We start from the raw sequence: 23,982 nt of genomic DNA on the forward strand, positions 1-23,982 counted from the left end.
TCATGGGAAAAATCAAAAGAAATCAGCTAAGACCTCAGGAAAAAAATAAAATAAATAATATATATATATATATATTTTATATACACACACAGGTGCATCTCAAATTAGAATGTCGTGGAAAAGTTCATTTATTTCAGTAATTCAACTCAAATTGTGAAACTCGTGTATTAAATAAATTAAATGCACACAGACTGAAGTAGTTTAAGTCTTTGGTTCTTTTAATTGTGATGATTTTGGCTCACATTTAACAAAAACCCACCAATTCACTATCTCAAATTAGAATATGGTGACATGCCAATCATCTAATCAACTCAAAACACCTGCAAAGGTTTCCTGAGCCTTCAAAATGGTCTCTCAGTTTGGTTCACTAGGCTACACAATCATGGGGAAGACTGCTGATCTGACAGTTGTCCAGAAGACAATCATTGACACCCTTCACAAGGAGGGTAAGCCACAAACATTCATTGCCAAAGAAGCTGGCTGTTCACAGAGTGCTGTATCCAAGCATGTTAACAGAAAGTTGAGTGGAAGGAAAAAGTGTGGAAGAAAAAGATGCACAACCAACCGAGAGAACTGCAGCCTTATGATTGTCAAGCAAAATCGATTCAAGAATTTGGGTGAACTTCAAGGAATGGACTGAGGCTGGGGTCAAGGCATCAAGAGCCACCACACACAGACATGTCAAGGAATTTGGCTACAGTTGTTGTATTCCTCTTGTTAAGCCACTCCTGAACCACAGACAACGTCAGAGGCGTCTTACCTGGGCTAAGGAGAAGAAGAACTGGACTGTTGCCCAGTGGTCCAAAGTCCTCTTTTCAGATGAGAGCAAGTTTTGTATTTCATTTGGAAACCAAGGTCCTAGAGTCTGGAGGAAGGGTGGAGAAGCTCATAGCCCAAGTTGCCTGAAGTCCAGTGTTAAGTTTCCACAGTCTGTGATGATTTGGGGTGCAATGTCATCTGCTGGTGTTGGTCCATTGTGTTTTTTGAAAACCAAAAGTCACTGCACCCGTTTACCAAGAAATTTTGGAGCACTTCATGCTTCCTTCTGCTGACCAGCTTTTTAAAGATGCTGATTTCATTTTCCAGCAGGATTTGGCACCTGCCCACACTGCCAAAAGCACCAAAATTTGGTTAAATGACCATGGTGTTGGTGTGCTTGACTGGCCAGCAAACTCACCAGACCTGAACCCCATAGAGAATCTATGGGGTATTGTCAAGAGGAAAATGAGAAACAAGAGACTAAAAAATGCAGATGAGCTGAAGGCCACTGTCAAAGAAACCTGGGCTTCCATACCACCTCAGCAGTGCCACAAACTGATCACCTCCATGCCACGCCGAATTGAGGCAGTAATTAAAGCAAAAGGAGCCCCTACCAAGTATTGAGTACATATACAGTAAATGAACATACTTTCCAGAAGGCCAACAATTCACTAAAAATGTTTTTTTTATTGGTCTTATGATGTATTCTAATTTTTTGAGAGAGTGAATTGGTGGGTTTTTGTTAAATGTGAGCCAAAATCATCACAATTAAAAGAACCAAAGACTTAAACTACTTCAGTCTGTGTGCACTGAATTCATTTAATACACGGGTTTCACAATTTGAGTTGAATTACTGAAATAAATGAACTTTTCCACGACATTCTAATTTGAGATGCACCTATATATATATATATATATATATACACACACACACGGTGGACCGCCACAAGTCTGGTTCATCATTGGGAGCAATTTCCAAATGCCTGAAGGTACCACGTTCATCTGTACAAACACTAGTACGCAAGTATAAACACCATGGGACCACGCAGCCATCACACCGCTCAGGAAGGAGACACATTCTGTCTAATAGAGATGAACGTTGTTTCGTGCGAAAAGTGCAAATCAATCCCAGAACAACAGCAAAGGACCTTGTGAAGGTGCTGGAAGACACAGGTAGACAAGTATCTATATCCACAGTAAAACAAGTCCTATATCGACATAACCTAAAAAGGCTGCTCAGCAAGGAAGAAGCCAATGCTCCAAAACAGCCATAAAAAGCCAGACTACAGTTTGCAAGTGCATATAGGGACAAAGATCTTACTTTGAGAAATGTCCTCTGGTCTGATATAACAGAAATGTAACTGTTTGGCCATAATGACCATCGTTATGTTTGGAGGAAAAAGGGTGAGGCTTGCAAGCCGAAGAACACCATCCCAACCGTGAAGCATGGGGGTGGCAGCATCATGTTGTGGGGGTGCTTTGCTGCAGGAGGGACTGGTGCACTTCACAAAATAGATGGCATCATGAGGAAAGAAAATGATGTGGATATATTGAAGCAACATCTCAAGACATAATCCAGGAAGTTAAAGCTCGGTCGCAAATGGGTCTTCCAAATGAACAATGACCCCAAGCATACCTCCAAAGATGTGGCAAAATGGCTTAAGGACAACAAAGTCAAGGTATTGGAGTGGCCATCACAAAGCCCTGACCTCAATCTGATAGAACATTTGTGGGCAGAACTGAAAAAGCGTGTGCGAGCAAAGAGGCCTAAAAACCTGACTCAGTTACACCAGTTCTGTCTGGAGGAATGGGCCAGCAATTCCAGCAACTTATTGTGAGAAGCTTGTGGAAGGCTACCCAAAATGTTTGACCCAAGTTAAACAATTTAAAGTATATGTAAATTAAAGTGCATGTAAACTTCTGACCCACTGGGAATGTGATGAAAGAAAAGCTGAAATAAATCATTCTCTCTACTATTATTCTGACATTTCATATTCTTAAACTAGTGATCCTAACTGACCTAAGACAGGGAATGTTTTCTACGATTATATGTCAGGAATTGTGAAAAACTGAGTTTAAATGTATTTGGCTAAGGTGTCTGTAAACTTGTAACTTCAACTGTAACCATAATTAGGCTTAATTATACTGCCCCCAATAGGCAAAAAGCAGAATTCAAGGGGACCTGGGTAGCTCAGTGGTAAAATACGCTGGCTACCACCCTTGGAGTTTGCTAGTTCGAATCCCAGGGCGTGCTGAGTGACTCCAGCCAGGTCTCCTAAGCAACCAAATTGGCCCGGTTGTTAGGGAAGGTAGAGTCACATGGGGTAACCTCCTCGTGGTCGCAATAATGTGGTTTGTTCTCGGTGGGGCGCATGGTGAATTGAGCGTGGTTGCCGCGGTGGATGGCGTGAAGCCTGTTTTCGTGGCAACGCGCTCAACAAGCCATGTGATAAGATGCGCGGGTTGACTGTCTCAGACGCGGAGGCAGCTGGGATTCGTCCTCCGCCACCCGGACTGAAGCGAAACACTATGCGACCACGAGAACTTAGAGCGCATTGGGAATTGGGCATTCCAAATTGGGAGAAAAAGGGGAAAAATCCCCCCCCCAAAAAAGCAGTATTCAATATTTTGTCACTATTGCTAAAATTCAGGGAAAACGAATATTCTGGATTATATAATCCAGTGTAAATAATTCAGTGTTGGTGTATCATTTGGCTTTGTGTGGCAGTATAGAAAATTATTTTATACTGTTGATGGTATTCTATTACTGTCAAACGTATTTGTGCATTTGAGTTATATTGGAAACGACACAAACAAATGGCATTCGCATATACTATGTCAACATCATGAACTATGCATACAGAAAATCTGTATCTTTGCTGTTTCTGTCGTTTCATCTAATCTTATATGACTACACCACATCTAAAACTGAAATGGTACACTACAATAATTTAAAGAACGTGGGTAATCACATTATTCACCAAACATTATTTTTGTGCATGATGACATTTACTGAACCAAGATCTGCTTAATTAAATGACCTATACGCAATAGAACAATGTATTTATATGGTAAATAGCGGCCCGTTCACCAGCAAAGCGGCAAGGCGAAGTAAATGTTCACCAGAACGCTGCAGGGGAGCGGAGAGTCTTTTCGTTGCCGTGACTATCCCGCCCGCTGACTTGTGTATGTCGACAGCGAAGTAGTTGAAGGCTTCTAGACAAGAGAAGAATCACTGTCGTGAAGGAAGAAAATTCTGAGGAATAGTGTTTGCGTGCCCGCTTTTATACCAGACAGTTTCACGCCTAAAAGGGCGGGGCTTAAACACCATTGGCAATCCTGCCGTTATTGTAGGAAGGTTCCAACTAGGTCGTGTAGAAGGACACTCCCCTTATGTGTCAGCTTAGTGACGCAACGTCAAGTGTACGGAGTCGTAAGGGAGCTATGGAGGCCCTTAGAGGAAAGTGGGGGCAGGAATTTTTTTTTTCTAAAATAGTTTTGCGCTCCCTCGCAATACATAGTGATAATACAGGAAAACGCAAACTATGGTAATAAGAATAATAATTTTGTGGGTATTATGGTTTTACTATGCAAATATCATATTTTAACTTTGGTTTACTATAGTAATATTGTGGTAACACTTTAAAATAAGGTTACATTTGTTAACATTAGTTAACAACATTAGTTAACATGAACTAACAATGAATAATACTTTTACAGTATTTATTAACATTGGTTAATTTCAACATGATTTTTAAATGCAATATGCAAACTAACAATGAACATGAACAAAGATTAATAAAAACTGTAAAAATATTGTGATCATTGTTAGTTAATGATACCTAATGCATTAACAAATGTTAAGTTTATATTTAAAATACAAAAATTGTGAAAGAAAATAACTGAAGTCAAAGACTACAGTCCAGAAGCACTGTTTTATAACACATACGGTTTTACCTTTCAGCGCTATATAAGGTTAGCGCTTTTATTATGGAGGAATAAACTACCGCTGAAGCGTGCTAGTGATTGGCGACTGCCATCGATAAGCCCCTCCCACTTCCGTCTATTTTGGCATGTACTTCCTGCTGCCAGTCGGAAGTAGAAAGGAATATCCCACCTTACAGGTAAAAGAGCCAGTCACCTTTTAGATACAGACATCGCCTGTCAATCAACTCCAGAGCACACATGCGCATTAGCTATACAAACCGGGAAAATTTCGGGTTTTTTTTTTTTTTTTAGTAATCCGAGGTAAAGAAGCACAATTATAATACCAGTGTTGTAAGATTTGACTGATTATTTGAAATATGTTATTTGATCATAATCTTGACCAACCGTTTGAGATTTCGGTCTTTCCCCATTTCAGTAGATTGGAGCTGCACTTGTATGCCGCTTGTTTACATAGAAAAATAGCTGCCCGAGAGCGTTCCCAAGATGCCGCCGAGTGGACTAACTTGCTCAAAAGACTGTATCATATCTTAAGCAAAACACATAAAAGCGGTTTTATATGTAAGAAATATCACAGTCACGAGTGTTGTTTCGTATATCAGCCGTAGTAACCAGCAGGTCTCGAAAAAAAGTAAATAATATAAAATCACTTACGTTTCAGTCCAAAATTGGTCAGATTAGCTAAAGCATCAAACACAACTCGCTCTCTGCACAACTCACATACTCTGATTTGAACTCGTGCTGTTTAGTACGTAAAGGAATCAGTATTATTTAATTAATCTTTTCATTCTCGTTCTATTCTTTCAGTGGTGAACGACTCCTTGTTTTGTAACGAATCATTTGAGTCTTGAGTGACTCACAAAAACAAAGAAACGGATTGACACAAAGGGCGACACTACTCACTATGAAGAACAGAGCTCTTGATGCGGGCACTCTGAAGGGAGCATGGCATTGCTGTATGAATGTACCCTTTGCTAATTGTCTTGTGGAAGCTCCTTCGTGAAATAAATAATATTTTCTTACTTTCGCTTGGAACAATATTTCGAGTCGAGTGGCGCCGCTTCTCCTTCCCGCATGCAGTCCTCTTCAAAGGCAAAAATGTCGTTTGGGAAACGCCCATAAAAGCTTCCTCTCGTCCAATCAGAATCGAAGACCGGAACTCGCTGTTTTACAAAAATAGTAAAAGTAGTTTGCATCTGCACATTAAGATTAACTAGACAAATAATGTTTGTATACAAACTTTGAGGTTGGCTTGAAAGAGCCTGTTCTGAAAGTTTAAAAAAATATTTAAAAGCTTATTTAGTTTGTTAGTTACAGACAGACAGACAGATAGATAGATAGATAGATAGATAGATAGATGATAGCATGTTTTAGTATTTAGCTAGGCACTGCTAACACATTTTAGCATGGTGGTAGCATGTTTTAACACTTTGCTAGGCATTGTTTGCATGTTTTAGTAATTAGCTAGGCATTGCTATGATGTTTTAACATATTGCTAGCATGTTGCTAGCATGTTTTTGTACTTAGCTAGACATTGCTAGCATGTTTTAGTAATTAGTTAGGCATTGCTAACGTTTTAGTACATAACTAGGTTTGGCTAGCACATTTTAACATATTGCTAGCATGTTTTAGCACTTAGCTAGGTATTGCTAGCATGTTACAAGCCTGTTCTTAGCATGTTTACCGGGGTGATACTCAAAAGGCTCCTTGCTAGCTTGAGTCAAATGAGTCAACCTGGAATTCTCTATGATGCTATGGTGCAGAGATATGTATTTTGCTACTTGGTTGCTAGGGTGACCCCATCTGGTTGCTAGCAAGTTACCAGGGTGATACCCAAAAGGCTCCTTGCTAGCTTGAGTTAAATGAGCCAGCTCTCTATGTTTTTCTGGTGCAGATATGTTTTGCTACTTGGTTGCTAGGCAGTTTCCAGGGTGTTACTAACAAGGCTGCTTGCTGGCCTGAGTCAAATGATGAGCTAACAATGAAGTCTCTATGTTATATCTGATCCGGAGATATCCATCTAAGCTCATTTTAATGGAAGTCAGTGTGTTTTGTTGCTAGGGTGCACCAAATGGTTGCAAACAGACAGATAGAAAGAAAAGAAAGACTTATGATAGATAGATTTATTGAATTTATAGAAGATTTATTGTATTAATATACTATCTTATTTAAGAATATCAAGTATTAGTATTATCTTTATTGTTCAAAGTAATGTACATGTAATATAAAAGTACGTATGTGATGAAGTTGTTTCTGTGACAGCTCCATCACTCTCTCCAACACTAGATGGATACATCAGCATCTGAATTCACTCACTCAATTTCATTCACTCCTTGCTAATATAGAGCACTGGCTGCCATTCACTTTATAGGAAACAGCGAATGATAAATAAATTAAATAATATAAAATCACTTACGTTTCATTCCAAAATTGGCCTGAATAGCTAAAGCATTGAACACAACTCGCTCTCTCTGCACAGCTCACAAACTGTTTTGCAGTGCGTATCTTAACCTTTTACCTTATTTTTATTATTCTCAGGTTAGGTAAAGTCAGTCGAATCTGGCCTAAATTATAAGCATTTAAAAAAAAACAACCGGGACAGAAAACTCCTTTGTGGTATGTTCTTACAATCTCAAAACATAAAAAAATCAAAGCCTTGGTAGGCAAATTTCTTGTAATCAATAAAATTCAATTAGTTACAATTTATTTTCTAGCAATCAAAACGTTCTAGGTAAAAACAATATAAAAAAATAAAGTACAAAAATCAAAAAAGTTATTCAATCAAAGGCATTATCAGCAAGACTTGTAGCGTCGGAGATGCAGAACAGCATCTGATGTGATAATCATAGCATCAGTCTTTTATAGACGACCTGTTTATCAGTAAATGCCCAGCTGGTGATGTGAGTTGTAACTTCAAGTCCGTCTCCAAAAGTCTCTTTAAATTGTCTTTGCTTTGCCTCTGTCGACAACGATGAGTTTTGCTCCGCTTCTGTCCATGACGCCTTGCCTGCCCTCCATCCATGGTGATATATATTATTTACTTCTATATATAATATTACATATATATAGTTGGTCTAACTTAATACAGGTTTTTCTCTATTCTAAGTAAAATAAAATACTTGTACAGTCAAACAGTCTCATATTTATCTTCTTGACCTCAAATTCACCTCGAGTGCTGCCATCTCCTGCAGCTGGGTCATAAATCCAACTCTGCTCTTAGCCCTCCTTCTCTACTCTGGGCGACATTTTGTCTGTACACCATGTTCATACATGCCCTTTGTACAGAAACATGTTCACTCTGGTCTTAACTGTACAGCTGAAGTCAGACGTTTACATACACTTCCATTAAAACTAATTTTTTAACCACTCCACAGATTTCATGTTGACAAACTAATTCTGCACCTTCACAAGTCTGGATCATCATTGGGAGCAATTTCCAAACACCTGAAGGTACCACATTCATCTGTACAAACAATAGTACGCAAGTATAAACGCCATGTGACCACACAGCCATCATACCGCTCAGGAAGGAGACACATTCTGTCTCCTAGAGATGAATGTCATTTTGTGCGAAAAGTGCAAATCAATCCCAGAACAACAGCAAAGGACCTTGCGAAGATGCTGGAGGAAACAGACAAGTATCTATATCCACAGTAAAACGAGTCCTATATCGACATAAAGTCAAGGTATTGGAGTGGCCATCACAAAGCCCTGACCTCAATCCGATAGAAAATTTGTGGGCAGAACTGAAAAAGCGTGTGCGAGCAAGGAGGCCTACAAACCTGACTCAGTTACACCAGTTCTGTCTGGAGGAATGGGCCAAAATTCCAGCAACTTATTGTGAGAAGCTTGTGGAAGGCTCCCCAAAACATTTGACCCAAGTTAAACAATTTAAAGGCAATGCTACCAAATACTAACAAAGTGTATGTAAACATCTGACCCACTGGGAATGTGATGAAAGAAATAAAAGCTGAAATAAATATTATTATTCTATTCTATTATTCTGACATTTCACATTCTTAAAATAAAGTAGTGATCCTAACTGACCTAAGACTGGGAATGTTTTCTACGATTAAATGTCAGGAATTGTGAAAAACTGAGTTTAAATGTATTTGGCTAAGGTGTATCTAAACTTCTGACTTCAACTGTATATAATAAATTATGTTTACCTTATTTAATACATACAACAATAATGGGTAAACATACAGTAGTATGCAAATGTTATACATACTCAGTTTAAATGTGTAACATACTTAACAGATAACAGCAGTTCAATCATAGTTTCATGTATTTCTTGTAAACAAAACATTTGATTTAATACATTGGCTAAATGTATGTATCAAAACAAAATAATCAAACAAAGAGGCAGCATAATTGCATTTTCTCCACATTACACAACAATACTCTGGTTTGAACTCGTGCTGTTTAGTTCGTAAAAGAATCAGTATTATTTCATTAATCTTTTCGTTCTCATTAACCTCCATTGTTTCGGTGGTGAACGACTCCTTGTTTTGTAATGAATCATTTGAGTCTTGAGTGACTCATAAAAACGAAGAAACAGAGTGGCTCAAAGGGCGAAAAAGCTAATCGAAAGTTATCATCCCTATACCCTACTCACTATGAAGGGCAGAGCACTTGGTGTGGGCACTCTGAAGGGAGCATGGCATTGCTGTATGAGTGTACTCTTTGCTAACAGTCTTGTGGAAGCTTCTTCATTAAAACAATAATTGTCTTAAGCTGGCTCTACACTAGCTGATTTTTCCAATGATTTTCAGGTGTTAGCTTCATTAAGATAATCACAGCCAGGCAGAGGGAGACAGAGCACTCATTAGCACCTCTCAGTGGGAGATGTTAATCACTTGACCGTCGGGTCTCCCTGCTGAGTTAATGGCTTCAAGCACTGAAAAAACACATCTGTTTTGTTTGAAAAAATCATTCTGTCACTGAGAAGAACTGACAAGATAACAAGCTGATCAGAACTTTTTTTTATCACACTCAGCTGCTTATCACAAACACTGATTAAAATCATTTAATGATTCCGATTCTGTCATTCTGCAGAAATAATGCAATAGCAACTAATGATGCATAAAAATAAATTTGACTGACATTTTACAGTTTTGGTTAATCTTAAAATATAACCTTGTGAAAGTCAACCAAACCATGAAGAAAATGCAACATTGTAACTATTTTAGTGCGACTTAGTGTGCCACTTTTTCAGAAGAGGTTTCTTTCTTGCCACCCTGCCATACAGGCCAGCTTTGTGTAAAGCTTGGGAGATTGTTGTCACATGCACAGAATGATAAATCTCAGCCATAAGGGCTTGTAAATCCTTCAAAGTTGCCTTTGATAGCTTTCCTGATCAATATCCTCGTGGCACAGTCATCAAGTTTGGGGGGACGGTCCGATCTAGGCAAAGTTTTGGTGGTGCTGTGTGCTTTCCACTTCTTAATAATGTTCTGAAGAGGGATAGTTAAAGTCTTTGAAATATTTCTGTACTGTTCTCCCAACCGGTTCCTTTCCACAATTTTTTCCTAGAGGACTTTTGAAAACACCTTTCCAACCATGGTGCATTCTTGAATTCTTTCCCATTCACTACTATTAATGTAATCCTCATGGAAACGTGTGGTAATGTAAACACAATAAACTACATTCCTTTATTGGTGTAAAGGCCATAAATTGCTCATGAATAACCTGATTGACACAGGTAGATTTTTGCCCATTACGCCATTTCCCGTGCCATGCAAACACATCACATGGTGTTCTTACTGGCTCATCCAATGTGCGCACGTGTTTAGCGCATGCCTCTTCCTGGTTTGACGAGAAAAGTAGAGATTAACGCAATTATTTCAAATGTCATGTAAACGCGGATTTCTTGCCTTGTCAGGTTTTTTAAATAAGCTGATTTTAGAGAGTAATCAGTGTATTAGTGTGCTTGTAAACAGGCTCAATGTCAGGTGGGGACCAATTAGCCAGGTAAGTGATCTGAAAGGTGACTGGTTGCACCATGTTACTCTTAAGGGGCTGATCACTTCTCTAAACCAGGTGTTATACCAATTAGTTTTATATAATTGTTCAGATTTTGTTTTACATGTTATTTTCACTTTGATGTTGAGGTTATAGTGTGTAAATACAGCTGGAAAAGGTTAGATTGAATTTATTTACATTTCCAGGATGTAATGTGACAAAAGATAAGGATTTGACAATGAACAAGACTTTCTATAGGCACTGTAGGCCTACATATAGTACCTTGATGAACTTGTTTTTAATGCTACAATAATCTGATAAATACTTTTGAATCCACAAATTGCATTTGCCTTTGTTTAATTTAGAAATTAAGTCATTTTCTCTCAATATACTAATACACTCACTGAGCACTTTATTAAGAACACCTATTCATGCAATTATCTAATCAGCCAATCGTGTGGCAGCAGTGTAATGTATAAAATCATGCAGATATGGGTCAGGAGCTTCAGTTAAAGGTGGAGTGTATAATGTCTGCACTACTAGTGGCACCAAACGGAATTATAAAACTAAAGTATGTTTTCAAACAACCTTTGCCAACACCCCTTAGATTCATCACGCCCTTTTGCACTTTCTGCACAACCAAACAAACACACCCCTCCCGTCAGTGCTCCTTCAGAAGCTCCGTCCTCCAAATTCATACACACCCATTGTCAAGGCAATGACACTAACAACTGAGCTAGCTGACCAAAAGACAAATATGGCGGAATCCGGTGCATCTGCTGCCCGAGGGTAAGTTAGCCTCAATAAGGGGAAGCAATTTTTATTGCTATGAAAATTCAACGGAGAATGGCCAGACTGGTTCGAGCTGACAGAAAGGCTACAGTAACTCAGATAACCCCTCTGTACAATTGTAGTGAACAGAATAGCATCTCAGAATGCACAACATGTTGAACCTTGAGGCGAATGGGCTACAACAGCAGAAGACCACATCGGGCACTTTATTAAGACCACAGTGGTCCTAATTAAGTGCTCAGTGAGTGTACTAGCACTTTGCTGTGTACTCGCATGATGACACAGACACACCAACGCAGAACTATAAATGTTTGATGCAGAAGTATAAGTCCGCCTTAAGACTTCTCATCTGTATGAATTTTTAGGTGTCTTTTTAGAAGTGACATTGTCGTAAAATGTTTACCGCACTGATCGCAGTTAAATGGTCTTTCACCAGAGTGATAGCGAATATGGGATTTGAGAGATGTTTTATCAGAGAAACTCTTTCCACACTGAGGGCAAGTGTACGGCTTCTCTCCAGTGTGAATTCTCATGTGTCTATTAAGTTGTGATTGAAATCTGTAACTCTTTCCACACTGCTGACATGTGAAAGGTTTCTCTCCAGTGTGAATTCTCAAGTGCTTCTTAAGATTACTTGTACATGCAAACTTCTTTTCACACTCATAGCACTTGTAAGGTTTCACTCCAGTGTGAATTCTGAGGTGCATTTTCAATTGGCTGGCTGTAGTGAAGCTCCTCTCACACTCAGAGCATATATGATCTCTAATACCAGCGTGTCTTTTTTGATGATCTTTCAAATGTTCCAGTCGTAAAAAACTATTTCCACAAACAGAACACACATGAGGCCTCTCATTTGTATGAATTTTCAGGTGTGTTTTTAGAAGTGACGTTGTCGCAAAATGTTTACCGCACTGATCGCAATTAAATGGCTTTTCACTAGAGTGAAGGCGAATATGATATTTGAGATACGTTTTATCAACGAAACTCTTTCCACACTGCTGACATGTGAAAGGTTTCTCTCCAGTGTGAATGCTTAAATGCTTCTTAAGGTTGTATTTACGTTTGAAAGTCTTTCCACACTGAGGGCAGGTGAAAGAGTTTTCAGCTTCTGTTTTTTGAGTTCTCTCTTGCGAGAAATTCATTTCAGTCTGTGAGCAGCTAAAATCATTTTCTTCTGTTTTGAAGTTATGATGTTTCTCCTCCACTTCATTCAGTTCTTGACTCTCCTCTTTCACTTCAATCAGATCTAAAATAAACATATTAAATGATCAAAAATCAATTCATGAGGGACAAAATGTAAAAATAAAAGCAAATCCTGATTTAAAGGAATAGTTCACCTCATTTATTATATACAGTTGAATTTCTTCATCAGAACAGAACTGAAGATTTCTTCTTTCAGCCCTCCTCCTCTAAACAATGCAAGTGAATGTACTCCATTTTTTGACGGTCCAAAATGCATATTTAGGGTGCATCAAAATAATCCACACGACTCCAGTCGACAAATAAAGTTCTTCCGAACCCAAACGATTGATTATTTTTAAAAACAAAACTTATATACTTTTTAACTACAAATGTTCGCTTCCGTACATCTCTGTGACGTGCGCTCATGAGAGGAATGACGTAAGCTCGTTGGTAAGGTCACGCGTCACGTGGAGGCAGGAAGTGCGTCATTGTTTACAAGAAAAGGAGCACTGTGCAAAAGTTTAACTGTCTTTGCTGTAGATTTGTATTTGTATAAGTGTATTGTTCAAAATGGTCGTTTAGTGTGTGTGTGTATCCTAGATGCTTCAACCTTCAGAAACCCCAAAGAAAATGTACGCTGGGAAAAATATAAAAACTTCATCGATTGCCTATACATGATCATGAGCGACTGAAGCTCTGGCTTATTGCGCTGAACCTGGATATCAGTACACCCCTACATTCTCTCAAATATTGGAGGGTGTGCAGTGAACATTTTACCTCTGAGGATTTCAGACCCTCAAAAGAAACAAAGGGTCAATATCTGAATTAATCGGTTGTGCCCGTGCTGTTTTTTCAGCAAACTCAGGTATGTATGAAAACTTTGCCATTGTCACGCCTCCCTCGATCTTTGCACCTCCCTCAGCGCTCCGCTCCTCATCACCCGATTTCTAATTCACCGCACCTGCACTCAATTCACTCGCTCATCACTGCCTGCATAAATTACTCACCTTCATGCCACTTCACTGTCAAGTCTCACACAAGGAACTCTAGTTTGACCGTGTTGCTCTCATGCAGTATTTATTTACCTGTCTGTATTTGCTCTTGATCCTAGTCGATATCTGTTTAATGCTTACCCTGCTGTTTCGCTAGATACCTCTTCTTCAGTTTGTGAAGCTTCTCTTCTGTGCGATTTCACCTGTACCACTGAACTCACAGTGTAAACCCTGTAAATCTCAGTAAACGCTCTTGCACTTGGTTTCACTAATTACAACTTGTGTGGCTTGAATTCCTGACAGTCATATAGCCTATACAGTGCATCTGGAAAGTATTCACAGCGCTTCACTTTTTCCACATTTTGTTATGTTGCAGCCTTATTCCAAAATGGATTCAATTCATTATTTTCCTCAATTCTACAAACAATACCCCATAATGACAATGTGAAAGAAGTTTGTTTCAAATCTTTGCAAATTTATTAAAAATAAAAAACGAAAAAAAAAAAAAAAAAAAATCACATGTACATAAGTATTCACAGCCTTTGCCATGACACTCAAAATTGAGCTCAGGTGCATCCTGTTTCCACTGATCATCCTTGAGCTGTTTCTACAACTTGATTGGAGTCCACCTGTGGTAAATTCAGTTGATTGGACATGATTTGGAAAGGCACACACCTGTCCATATAAGGTCCCACAGTTAACAGTGCATGTCAGAGCACAAACCAAGCCATGAAGTCCAAGGAATTGTCTGTAGACCTCCAAGACAGGATTGTATCAAGGCACAGATCTGGGGAAGGATACAGAAGAATTTCTGCAGCATTGAAGGTCCCAATGAGCACAGTGGCCTCCATCATCCGTAAATGGAAGAAGTTTGGAACCACCAGGACTCTTCCTACAGCTGGCCTCCTGGCCAAACTGAGAGATCGGGGGAGAAGGGCCTTAGTCAGGGAGGTGACCAAGAACCCGATGGTCACTCTGACAGAGCTCCAGCATTTCTCTGTGGAGAGAGGAGAACCTTCCAGAACAACAACCATCTCCGCAGAACTCTACCAATCAGGCCTGTATGGTAGAGTGACCAGACGGAAGTCACTCCTCAGTAAAAGGCACATGACAGCCCGCCTGGGGTTTGCCAAAAGGCACCTGAAGGACTCTCAGACCATGAGAAACAAAGATTGAACTCTTTGGCCTGAATGGCAAGCATCATGTCTGGAGGAAACCAGGCACTGCTCATCACCTGGCCAATACCATCCCTACAGTGAAGCATGCTGGTGGCATCATCATGCTGTGGGGATGTTTTTCAGCGGCAGGAACTGGGAGACTAGTCAGGATCGAGGGAAAGATGAATGCAGCAATGTACAGAGACATCCTTGATGAAAACCTGCTCCAGAGCGCTCTGGACCTCAGACTGGGGCGAAGGGTCGTTGTCCTGTTGGAAGAAGAACCTAAGCACACAGCCAAGATAACAAAGGAGTGGCTACGGGACAACTCTGTGAATGTCCTTGAGTGGCCCAGCCAGAGCCCAGACTTGAACCCGATTGAACATCTCTGGAGAGATCTGAAAATGGCTGTCCACCGACGCTCCCCATCCAACCTGATGGAGCTTGAGAGGTCCTGCAAAGAAGAATGGGAGAAACTGCCCAAAAATAGGTGTGCCAAGCTTGTAGCATCATACTCAAAAAGACTTGAGGCTGTAATTGGTGCCAAAGGTGCTTCAACAAAGTATTGCGCAAAGGCTGTGAATACTTATGTACGTGTTTTTTTTTTTTTTTTTCTTTTTTTAATAAATTTGCAGAGATTTCAAACAAACTACTTTCATGTTGTCATTATGGGGTATTGTTTGTAGAATTGAGGAAAATAATGAATTTAATCCATTTTGGAATAAGGCTGCAACATAACAAAATGTGGAAAAAGTGAAGCGCTGTGAATACTTTCTGGATGCACTGTATATTTCTGCTAAAGAATAAGCACAAGTAGATAACGCAACGGCATTGTACCGAAATAAAGTATGGTTATTTACTGCAGTAATTTTTTTTTGTGGAAATTTTGTTTTGAAATGGTTTTGGACTGTTTTGGTTTGTGAAAGGCGCTTGGTCTGTGCAAGTTTCTCTCGTAAACAATGACACGCTTCCTGCTTCCACCTCCGCGTGACCTTACCAACGAGCTTACGTCATCCCTCTCATGAGCGCACATCACAGAGATGTACAGAAGCGAACATTTGTAGTTAAAGTATATAAGTATTGTTTTGTTTCTAAAAATAATCAGTCGTTTGCATTCAGAAGAACTTCATTTGTCGACTAGAGTCGTGTGGGTTATTTTGATGCACCCTAAATCTGCATTTTGGACCATCAAATAATGGAGTACATTCACTTGCATTGTTTAGAGGAGGAAGCCTGAAATGAAATTCTAAAAATCTTAAATTCTGTTCTGATGAATAAAGAAACTCTGATACATCTTGGACGGCCTGAGGGTGAGTAAGATTATCAGCAAATTTTCATTTTTGGGTGAACTATTCCTTTAATAGCAGAAGGTGAAGTATCAGGGTAAGTATCTGATGATCTTAGAAGGTTAATTCAGTCATTCTCAATCAGGAAGACAACTGCAATAAAATCTTATGATCTGTTGCTCTGTTGTCTTATTTCACAACATGACATTTCCTAATGACACTAAATCTGGTGAAGTTTTGTAACATTAATGTTCCTCAGCAGTCAATAATGAAGATTCAAGAATGGACACCAACCTATTTGTTCCTCAGTATCTTCATGTTTTATTCTGGATGATTCTGGATAACTCATGTCTTCTCTCTCTTCTTTAACAAACTCCATCTTCACCATAGTATATCACACAGATTTCAGTTCTTCCTGCTGGTCTGAAGAACTTCTCTTGTAGGATGATGGGAATATTCACAGTATTTATTGGTGAATTGTTGTGGGAGTGGCTTCAATGAAGGTGTGAACTGTAACGGAGCCCCAAAGGACCAGATCTGCCAAAATAAAAAAATTAACTTTAAATATTTTGTTCATTATCTCAATGTTATCCTCACAATTTTAATATTTTTAATCTTATCTGTATTGTATATTCTTATATTAATTTAAGAATATACTTTGCACTGACTACCACCCCTGGAGTCGCGAGTTCGAATCCAGGGTGTGCTGAGTGACTCCAGCCAGGTCTCCTAAGCAACCAAATTGGCCCGGTTTCTAGGGAGGGTAGAGTCACATGGGGTAACCTCCTCGTGGTCGCTATAATGTGGTTCTCGCTCTCGGTGGGGCACGTGGTGAGTTATGTGGATTGACGGTCTCAGACGCGGGGGCAACTGAGATTTGTCCTCCGTCACCCGGATTGAGGCGAGTCACTACGCCACCACGAGGACTTAGAGCGCATTGGGAATTGGGCATTCCAAATTGGGGAGAAAAAAAAAAGAATATACTTTGAATGAAAGTCCCCTCATTAACATATGGATAAAGAAATGTAAGGTGTTAAAAATAAGTCAATTTTAAAATAAAATTAGTATGAATAAACATACTATTAAAAGTATACAGATTTTGTTCCAACCTAACCAACAAATAACTGTGTTTTGTTTCATTCAAACTGTTTGCCTCTTTATTCCAAGCCAATAGTTCCCTGTTGTTGCCTAATTGATTATGGTGATGTGTATGATCTCTTGTAAACTGCCACATTTAAAGGGATAGTTCACCCCAAAATAAAACTCTCATCATTTACTCACCCTCATGCCATTCCAGATGTGTATGACTTTCTTCTGCTGAACACAAATTAAGATTTTTAGAAAAATATCTCAGCTCTATAGCTCCATGTAATGCAAGTGAATGGTGGCCAGAACTTCGAAGGTCCATAAGACTCCAGTGGTTAAATCCATGTCTTCAGAAGCAATATGATAGATGTGGGTGAGAAACAGATATATTTTTAAAGGTCCCTTTAATTGGTATTAACAAGCAAACAGCAGTATACCACCATATGAAATGATCACCATTTGATATCTTTTAAAAAAACCTGTTATCGTTTCTGTCTAAGTTGATTAGGCATTTGAAAACCAATATTGGCATACAAGAGACTAAATCACCTAAAAACATCAACACCACATGTCTCAATATTAGGCTTTTATTAAGTGGCATTTATGCTGACTGAGGTATTTAGTGAAGGAAAATAACCTTAATCATTATAATAGTAAACAAAATGGGGAATATTTTCAAAACGATCTGATCTCTACGCTGGTTGAATTTTTGCTGGTTTAAACTCAAATCAGCCCCAAATGATGCGGAAATTTTATGTTAAAATGTCACGTCTCTCAACACAAATAGACCTTATTCACAGAAGCAACACCATTGATTTTTGGCGGGAATGACAACGAGGCTGTGAGGGATAGATGTACAGTCTCTTCAATGTGCTGTACTGCAAAAACGTGATTTTTGATCCTTCCGTGGACAAAACATTGAAAAAACATCTTTCCAAGATCATTCAGTAGACAAAAAAAAACACTCCAGCCAACATGAGTTGTGTTAAATCAGATGTGATCTAGGAGCTTTTTACAGCTTAATACCATGTGAGCCATTGAAGAGACTTTAAAGGCCCAAACATACTTCATGCAAGTATGTGAATGCAAATGCACCTTGCTATGTAAGCTCGATTCCACGCGTTGTGGCATAGTGAAATGTGTCGGCGCTCAATTCATAACCCAACGCAGGTACACGCTGCATTCTCTGCGTTGCCGCAAGGGGCGCTAGAGCGGATGTTCAGTCAACAACAGTCATGGCGGAGCAGCAATTTGAGGAGAGCCTTGCCGAACAAGTTAGATTATCCAAACATATTTTCTACCCCTCGTCCCCTCTCCATTCGCATAAAACAGCGATTGAAAATGCTTGGCAAGAAATTACAGCTTCCCTAAATTCTGATAACGACACTGTATAGAGAAAATGGAAACAACTACGGGACCAATCTGTCCAAGTCAGAAAGAAATGGAAAGGCGTCCACAGCGGAGATGCTGCAACTAGCTATTGATACCCAGTCATTTTGGATATGTTGGGATGGCTTTTTGACTTCATAAAACTACAGACCACAGAGTCAAATTTTCGTGATTCGGTATCGTGGCGCCTAAAAAAACCTCCACTGCCCCCTTGTGGTGTGAGGTTTGTAACTGCAAGAGCAACGCAAAAGCACACATAAAGTACGTACAATGGGACCGCGCATAAGCCAAGCGCTCACGTCTGCATTCGCGTACATGCGTGAAGTATGTTTCGGCCTTAAGTCTATCCCTCACAGCCTCGTTTTCATTCCCATTAAAATTAAATCAAAGATGGCGCTTCTGTGATTAAGGTCTATGGGTTGTACAAGTTGTTTTATGTGTTTTTGGATCATTCTGCAGACAAAACATTGAATGTCTTTTCAAAAAATTTCAGTAGACAAAAAAACTACATACAACATTAGATGTGGGAAATTATAAGTGATCTAGGAGCTTTTTTGAGACTATTTAGCAGAGACAGGCCACTTAAATGAATAGGAGAAATTGGAAACGTCCAACGGTCAACAGATGTAGAAAGGAAGTCCCGCCTTACAGGTAAAACAGCCAATCAACTTTTAGATACAGACATCGCCTGTCAATCAACTCGAGAACACGCATGCGCTTTAGCTATACAAGCCAGGAAAATTGGGTTTTTTTGCGTAATCGGAGGAAAAGCAGCACAATTTATAATAACAGTGTAGTCAGATTTGACTGATTATTTGAAATATGTTATTTGATCGTAATCTTGACCAACAGTTTTGGAGATTTCTGTCTTTCCCCATTCCAGTAGATTGGAGCTGCACTTGTATGCCACTTGTTTACAACAAGATGCCGCCGAGTGGACTGACTTGATCAGAAGACTGTATCATATCGTAAGCAAAACACATAAAAGCTGTTTTATATGTAAGAAATATCAAAGTCAACACAAGCAAGAGTGTTGTTTCGTATATCAGCCGTAGGTACGAATCATTTGATCTTGAGTGACAAAAACAAAGAAACGGATTGACGCAAAAAGGGCGAATTCCAATCGAAAGTGATCATCCCTATACCCTACTCACTATGAAGGACAGAGCTCTTGAAGTGTGCACTCTGAAGGGAGCATGGCATTGCTGTATGAATGTACCCCTTGCTAACTGTCTTGCTGAAGCTCCTTCGTGAAATAAATAAATAATATTTTCTTACTTTCGTTTAGAACGATACTTCGACTGGCGTCGCCTTCCCGCATGCAGTCCTCTTCAAAGGCACAAATATGCAGTTTGGGAAACGCCCATAAAAGCGTCCTCTCGTCCAATCAGAATCGAAGACCGGAACTCGCTGTTTTATAACAAATAATAAGTATTAAGATTCAGTATAAAATGTGACCTGCATGGTACACGTTTTGCAAGCTGCCTTGCTTATAAGACAGATATAAATGATGTTAATATAACCTATTCAAGCAAGAACTAGCACATATCACAACTCAACTGAGTTTTGAAAAACAAATGAGACCGCATAGCTATGGTATGACATAAATAACTTTACCACAGCAGTCTTTTAGTCTCTAAAAATCACATGCAAAAAAAAAAAAAACTCTCATTATAAAACAAGTTTTCTAATCAGATTTCAAACCACCTTACAAATGTGGTTTGAAATAGGCTCAGATTTTATGTGTTTTTGTCCTGTTCAGACAACAAAAATGTACACTGATTTGAGTCAGATAGTAAAAAAAAAATAAAAATAAAATAATGATTTTCTGCCTGTGTGAACATAGCTGAACATTTTCGAAACTGTGTGACGTAACGAAGCTTTGTTTGCTAAAATCACGTGACTTGGTCAGTTTGACATGCTCCGAAGCACTGGTTAGCAACAAAAGATTCGGTTGAAAGGTTTCAGTAGTGTTAAAGGGTTAGTTCACCGGTGGATACATCAGCGTCCGAATTTACTGAATCATTTAATTCACTCCTTGCTGTTATAGAGCACTCATTGCCGAGTGGACGATTTCGGACACAGCCCATGTCTTCAGAAGCGATATGATTGGTGTGGGTGAGAAACAGATTTAAGTCCTTTTTTACTATAAACTCTCCTCCCTGCCCAGTAGGTGGCGATATGCATGAAGAATGTGAATCGATAAAATAAAAATTAAAGAAGTGAAAGTGGAGATTGATAGTAAAAAGGACTTAAATATTGAACTGTTTCCCACCCACACCTATAGTATTGCTTCTGAAGGCATGGATTTGACCACTGGGGTGGTTTTGGATCACTTTTATGCTGTCTTTATGTGCTCTTTGGACTAGGGCTGAAACGATTAGTCGACATTATCGACAACGTCGACAAACATTTTCATTGTCGAATAGTCATTTGATCTCGTTTAACTTAACATGAGATCAAATGAAACTCTAATGATGGCGTGCGAGAGCAGCACAAACAGTCCAGATGCACTCAAAACTTCTCAAACAGCTCAAGGTGATGTTGATAGCAAAATATGAGGAAATTATACGAAAATACAAAATAAGTAAACACAGGAGCAGTGTTGTCTTGAAATGGCAACACACTGGAGCAAAACTTGCATGTCAGAGCGTTTAAAGGAAACACTCCAGCGCTATATATTTAATGCATCCTTTATTTTTATTTATTTATATCCCCTTTTCTCCCAATTTGGAATGCTCAATTCCCACTACTCTATAGGTCCTTGTGGTGGCGCTGTTACTCACCTCAATCCGGGTGGCGGAGGACAAGTCTCAGTTGCCTCCACTTCTGAGACGTCAGTCTGCGCATCTTATCACGTGGCTCATTGTGCATGACACCGCAGAGACTCATGCTACTCTCCACGATCCACACACAACTTACCACACGCCCCACTGAGAGCGAGAAACCCTAATCACGACCACGAGGATGTTAGCAACCCTCCCTAGCAACTGGGCCAATTTGGTTGCATAGGAGGCCTGGCTGGAGTCACTCAGCACTCCCTGGATTTGAACTCGCGACTCCAGAGGTGGTAGTCAGAGTCAATACTCGCTGAGCTACCCAGGCCCCCCAATGCATCCTTTATTAAAGTTCAAATAATAAGCAGGTAATGTAAAAAAGCACAAACTCCGAAACTGGCATTTCTCTGTGCGGTCAGAGCTGCTTTTTTGAGCTGTGTGGAAAAACAGCGCGAAAGAGTTTGGTGACTTCAGATGATAATGTGATGGCTCGCGACGAGTTGAATCATAATATACAGCGCTACGCACCTCTATTAAGAAGAGAGAGTTTGTTTTTTGTAAGTTAAAGATGTATCAATATCAAGTGCACAAAAAGGGTAGTCTTAGCCCATTTTACATTGCAACAAAATATGTTTCTAATTAGTCTTTTTTGGCTTGTTTTCCAATATAAATACCTAAAACTCCTTTAAAACAAGGTATATTTACTTGTATACTGCAGAAGATATAAAAAATATTTTTCGGAGAATGTTAATTATAATCTTAAATATAAGTGTATTTTGTCTTTACTGCACTTGCAGACAGATAAACAAGTGAAAAAATACACTTATATTCAAAATATATTCTCTGAAACCGAATCTTGTTTTAAGGATTTTTTAGACAAAAACACTCAATAACAATTGTATTTTTTTGCAGTGATTTTTTTACTCAATTAAACTTAATTGAAAGTATTTTTAATAGAAATAATCAAGTATTTTTTTTGCTGTAATTTAGTGAAGGTCATTTATTGGTATTTTTAAAAGATGCTTTCGTCCTCTTTTTAATTTATTTATTTTTCAGTAAGTTTAATACAACCTCTTAACTCGAGGCACAAGCTGAATAGTCAGTTAAGAGCTGATTAATCATTGCATTAATCGCCCGAATAGTCAAATAATCGATCCAGTAATCATTAGATATGTTGAGTATTAGTATAATCGTTAGCTGAAGCCCTACTTTGGACCTTCAAAGTTTTGGTCACCATTCACTTGTCTTGTATGGAGCTAGAGAGCTGAGATTATCTTCTAAAAATCTTCGTTTGTGTTCTGCAGAAGAAAGAAAGTCATACACATCTGGGATGGCATGAGGGTGAGTAAATGATCAGGAATTTTCATGTTTGGGTGAAAATAGCCTTTAATTATTAAGTTGGTACAACGAATTTGCTTTAAGTTGAGTGAACTCAAAAAAGCTGTGCAGCAAGTTGCCTTATGATTTAAGAGTTAATTTATTTTTTACAGTCACAAATAAGATGAATGTACCCTTTTTAAGCAAGAACTTGCACACATCACACTTGACTGAGATCTGAGAACAAATTAGTGAGTGAAAAATACAGAGCGACAAAAATGACTATTTCTATTGAAGGGATAGTTCACTTAAAAATGAAAATTCAGTCATTGTTTACTCACCCCTGTGTTGTTATAACCCTATATGACTTTCTTTATTTTTGAAAAAAATGTGCGCTCAGTGATGTCATACAATGGCAGTTTATGGTGAATACATCTTCAAATTTCAAAAGAATGCAAAAGTAAAATTCAGAAGTCTATAAAATTTTTCCATGAGACTCATGATTGTTATGAAGGCATACGATAAGATTTGGTGAGAAACAAACTGAAATCTAATGTATTATTTAGTGAAAATGTTCACTGACCGTTAATCTCCTGTGCGAGTTCATGATAGGGCACGAGAGCAACAGTGATGAGGGTTGGCGCTCTTTTGGCGGCACGAGGGGGACCTATACAATATTAGGCAGGTGGTTTTAATGTTGTGGCTGATCGGTGTATATACCCTATAAAAGACTCGAGACTTGACTCGGACTCCAGCTTAAACACTTCAGACTTGACTTCATATGAAAGACTTGTGAACATCTCTGTTCTTAGATTGCACTAAGGAAGAATTCTCTTCCTATCTGTCAATCAAAATGTGCTCCCCTTTGGGTGAGCACTTGACTATCACCTCAGCTCTTTTCCTTCTATTTAAAGCTATGGTATGTCTCTTAATCTAGGGATATTAATTCCTAGTTTACATGTTAGAGGAATTATCTTACGGCTCCCCCATGGGTGAGCCCTTTTATTAATTCCTTAGCTGTTTTCCTCCATGGCAAAACAGAAATTGTAATCACTTAACTAGTGATTTATTCCTAGATTCCACACAGGATGGTTTCTCTTCCTGTCTCTTATATTTGAAAATGCTCTCCCACGGGCGAGCCTTTTCTTATCAACTTAATTGCTCCCCAATTTTGGGTGCCCCTGCTATAACCGCTACATGACGTGAGTTCTGGGGAGAAAACTGGCTACCCTTGGACTATTATCTTGCCTCCTTTCAGGTAAGATATATAATTAAATTCATTTTTCACACATTAACATTTGCACATATACAGTGAAATTCTTTTTTTCACCTATCC

The 23,982-nt window shown here is 39.0% G+C and overlaps 2 protein-coding genes across 4 annotated transcripts in view; both read right to left on the reverse strand.

The window, feature by feature from the left end:
• Positions 1-5,802, reverse strand: part of LOC127422613 (gastrula zinc finger protein XlCGF8.2DB-like) — an 88,892-nt gene extending 83,090 nt beyond the window's left edge. For both annotated transcript variants that reach the window (XM_051666333.1, XM_051666336.1), the window contains exon 1: positions 5,728-5,802. The gene's annotated coding sequence lies outside the window, so the exon portion shown is untranslated. The remainder of the gene's footprint in view (positions 1-5,727) is intronic.
• The window catches only part of LOC127422617 (oocyte zinc finger protein XlCOF19-like), a 63,246-nt gene extending 43,255 nt beyond the window's left edge, over positions 1-19,991 (reverse strand). The window contains exons 1-5 of one of the 2 annotated variants that reach the window (XM_051666345.1): positions 19,831-19,894; positions 17,359-17,510; positions 16,735-17,003; positions 16,372-16,614; positions 7,721-12,706 (exon numbers count right to left, since the gene is read on the reverse strand). In XM_051666345.1, coding sequence (XP_051522305.1) covers positions 11,796-12,706; positions 16,372-16,465 — 1,005 coding nt within the window. In that variant the 5' untranslated portion in view covers positions 16,466-16,614; positions 16,735-17,003; positions 17,359-17,510; positions 19,831-19,894 and the 3' untranslated portion in view covers positions 7,721-11,795. Of the gene's footprint in view, positions 1-7,720; positions 12,707-16,371; positions 16,615-16,734; positions 17,004-17,358; positions 17,511-19,830 lie in introns of those variants that run through there. The other variant, XR_007894200.1, reaches the window with a different exon arrangement.
• Between the last annotated feature and the right edge of the window lie 3,991 nt (positions 19,992-23,982).

The sequence above is a fragment of the Myxocyprinus asiaticus genome, chromosome 31 (genome assembly GCF_019703515.2).
Source record: "Myxocyprinus asiaticus isolate MX2 ecotype Aquarium Trade chromosome 31, UBuf_Myxa_2, whole genome shotgun sequence".
NCBI lineage: Eukaryota > Metazoa > Chordata > Actinopteri > Cypriniformes > Catostomidae > Myxocyprinus > Myxocyprinus asiaticus.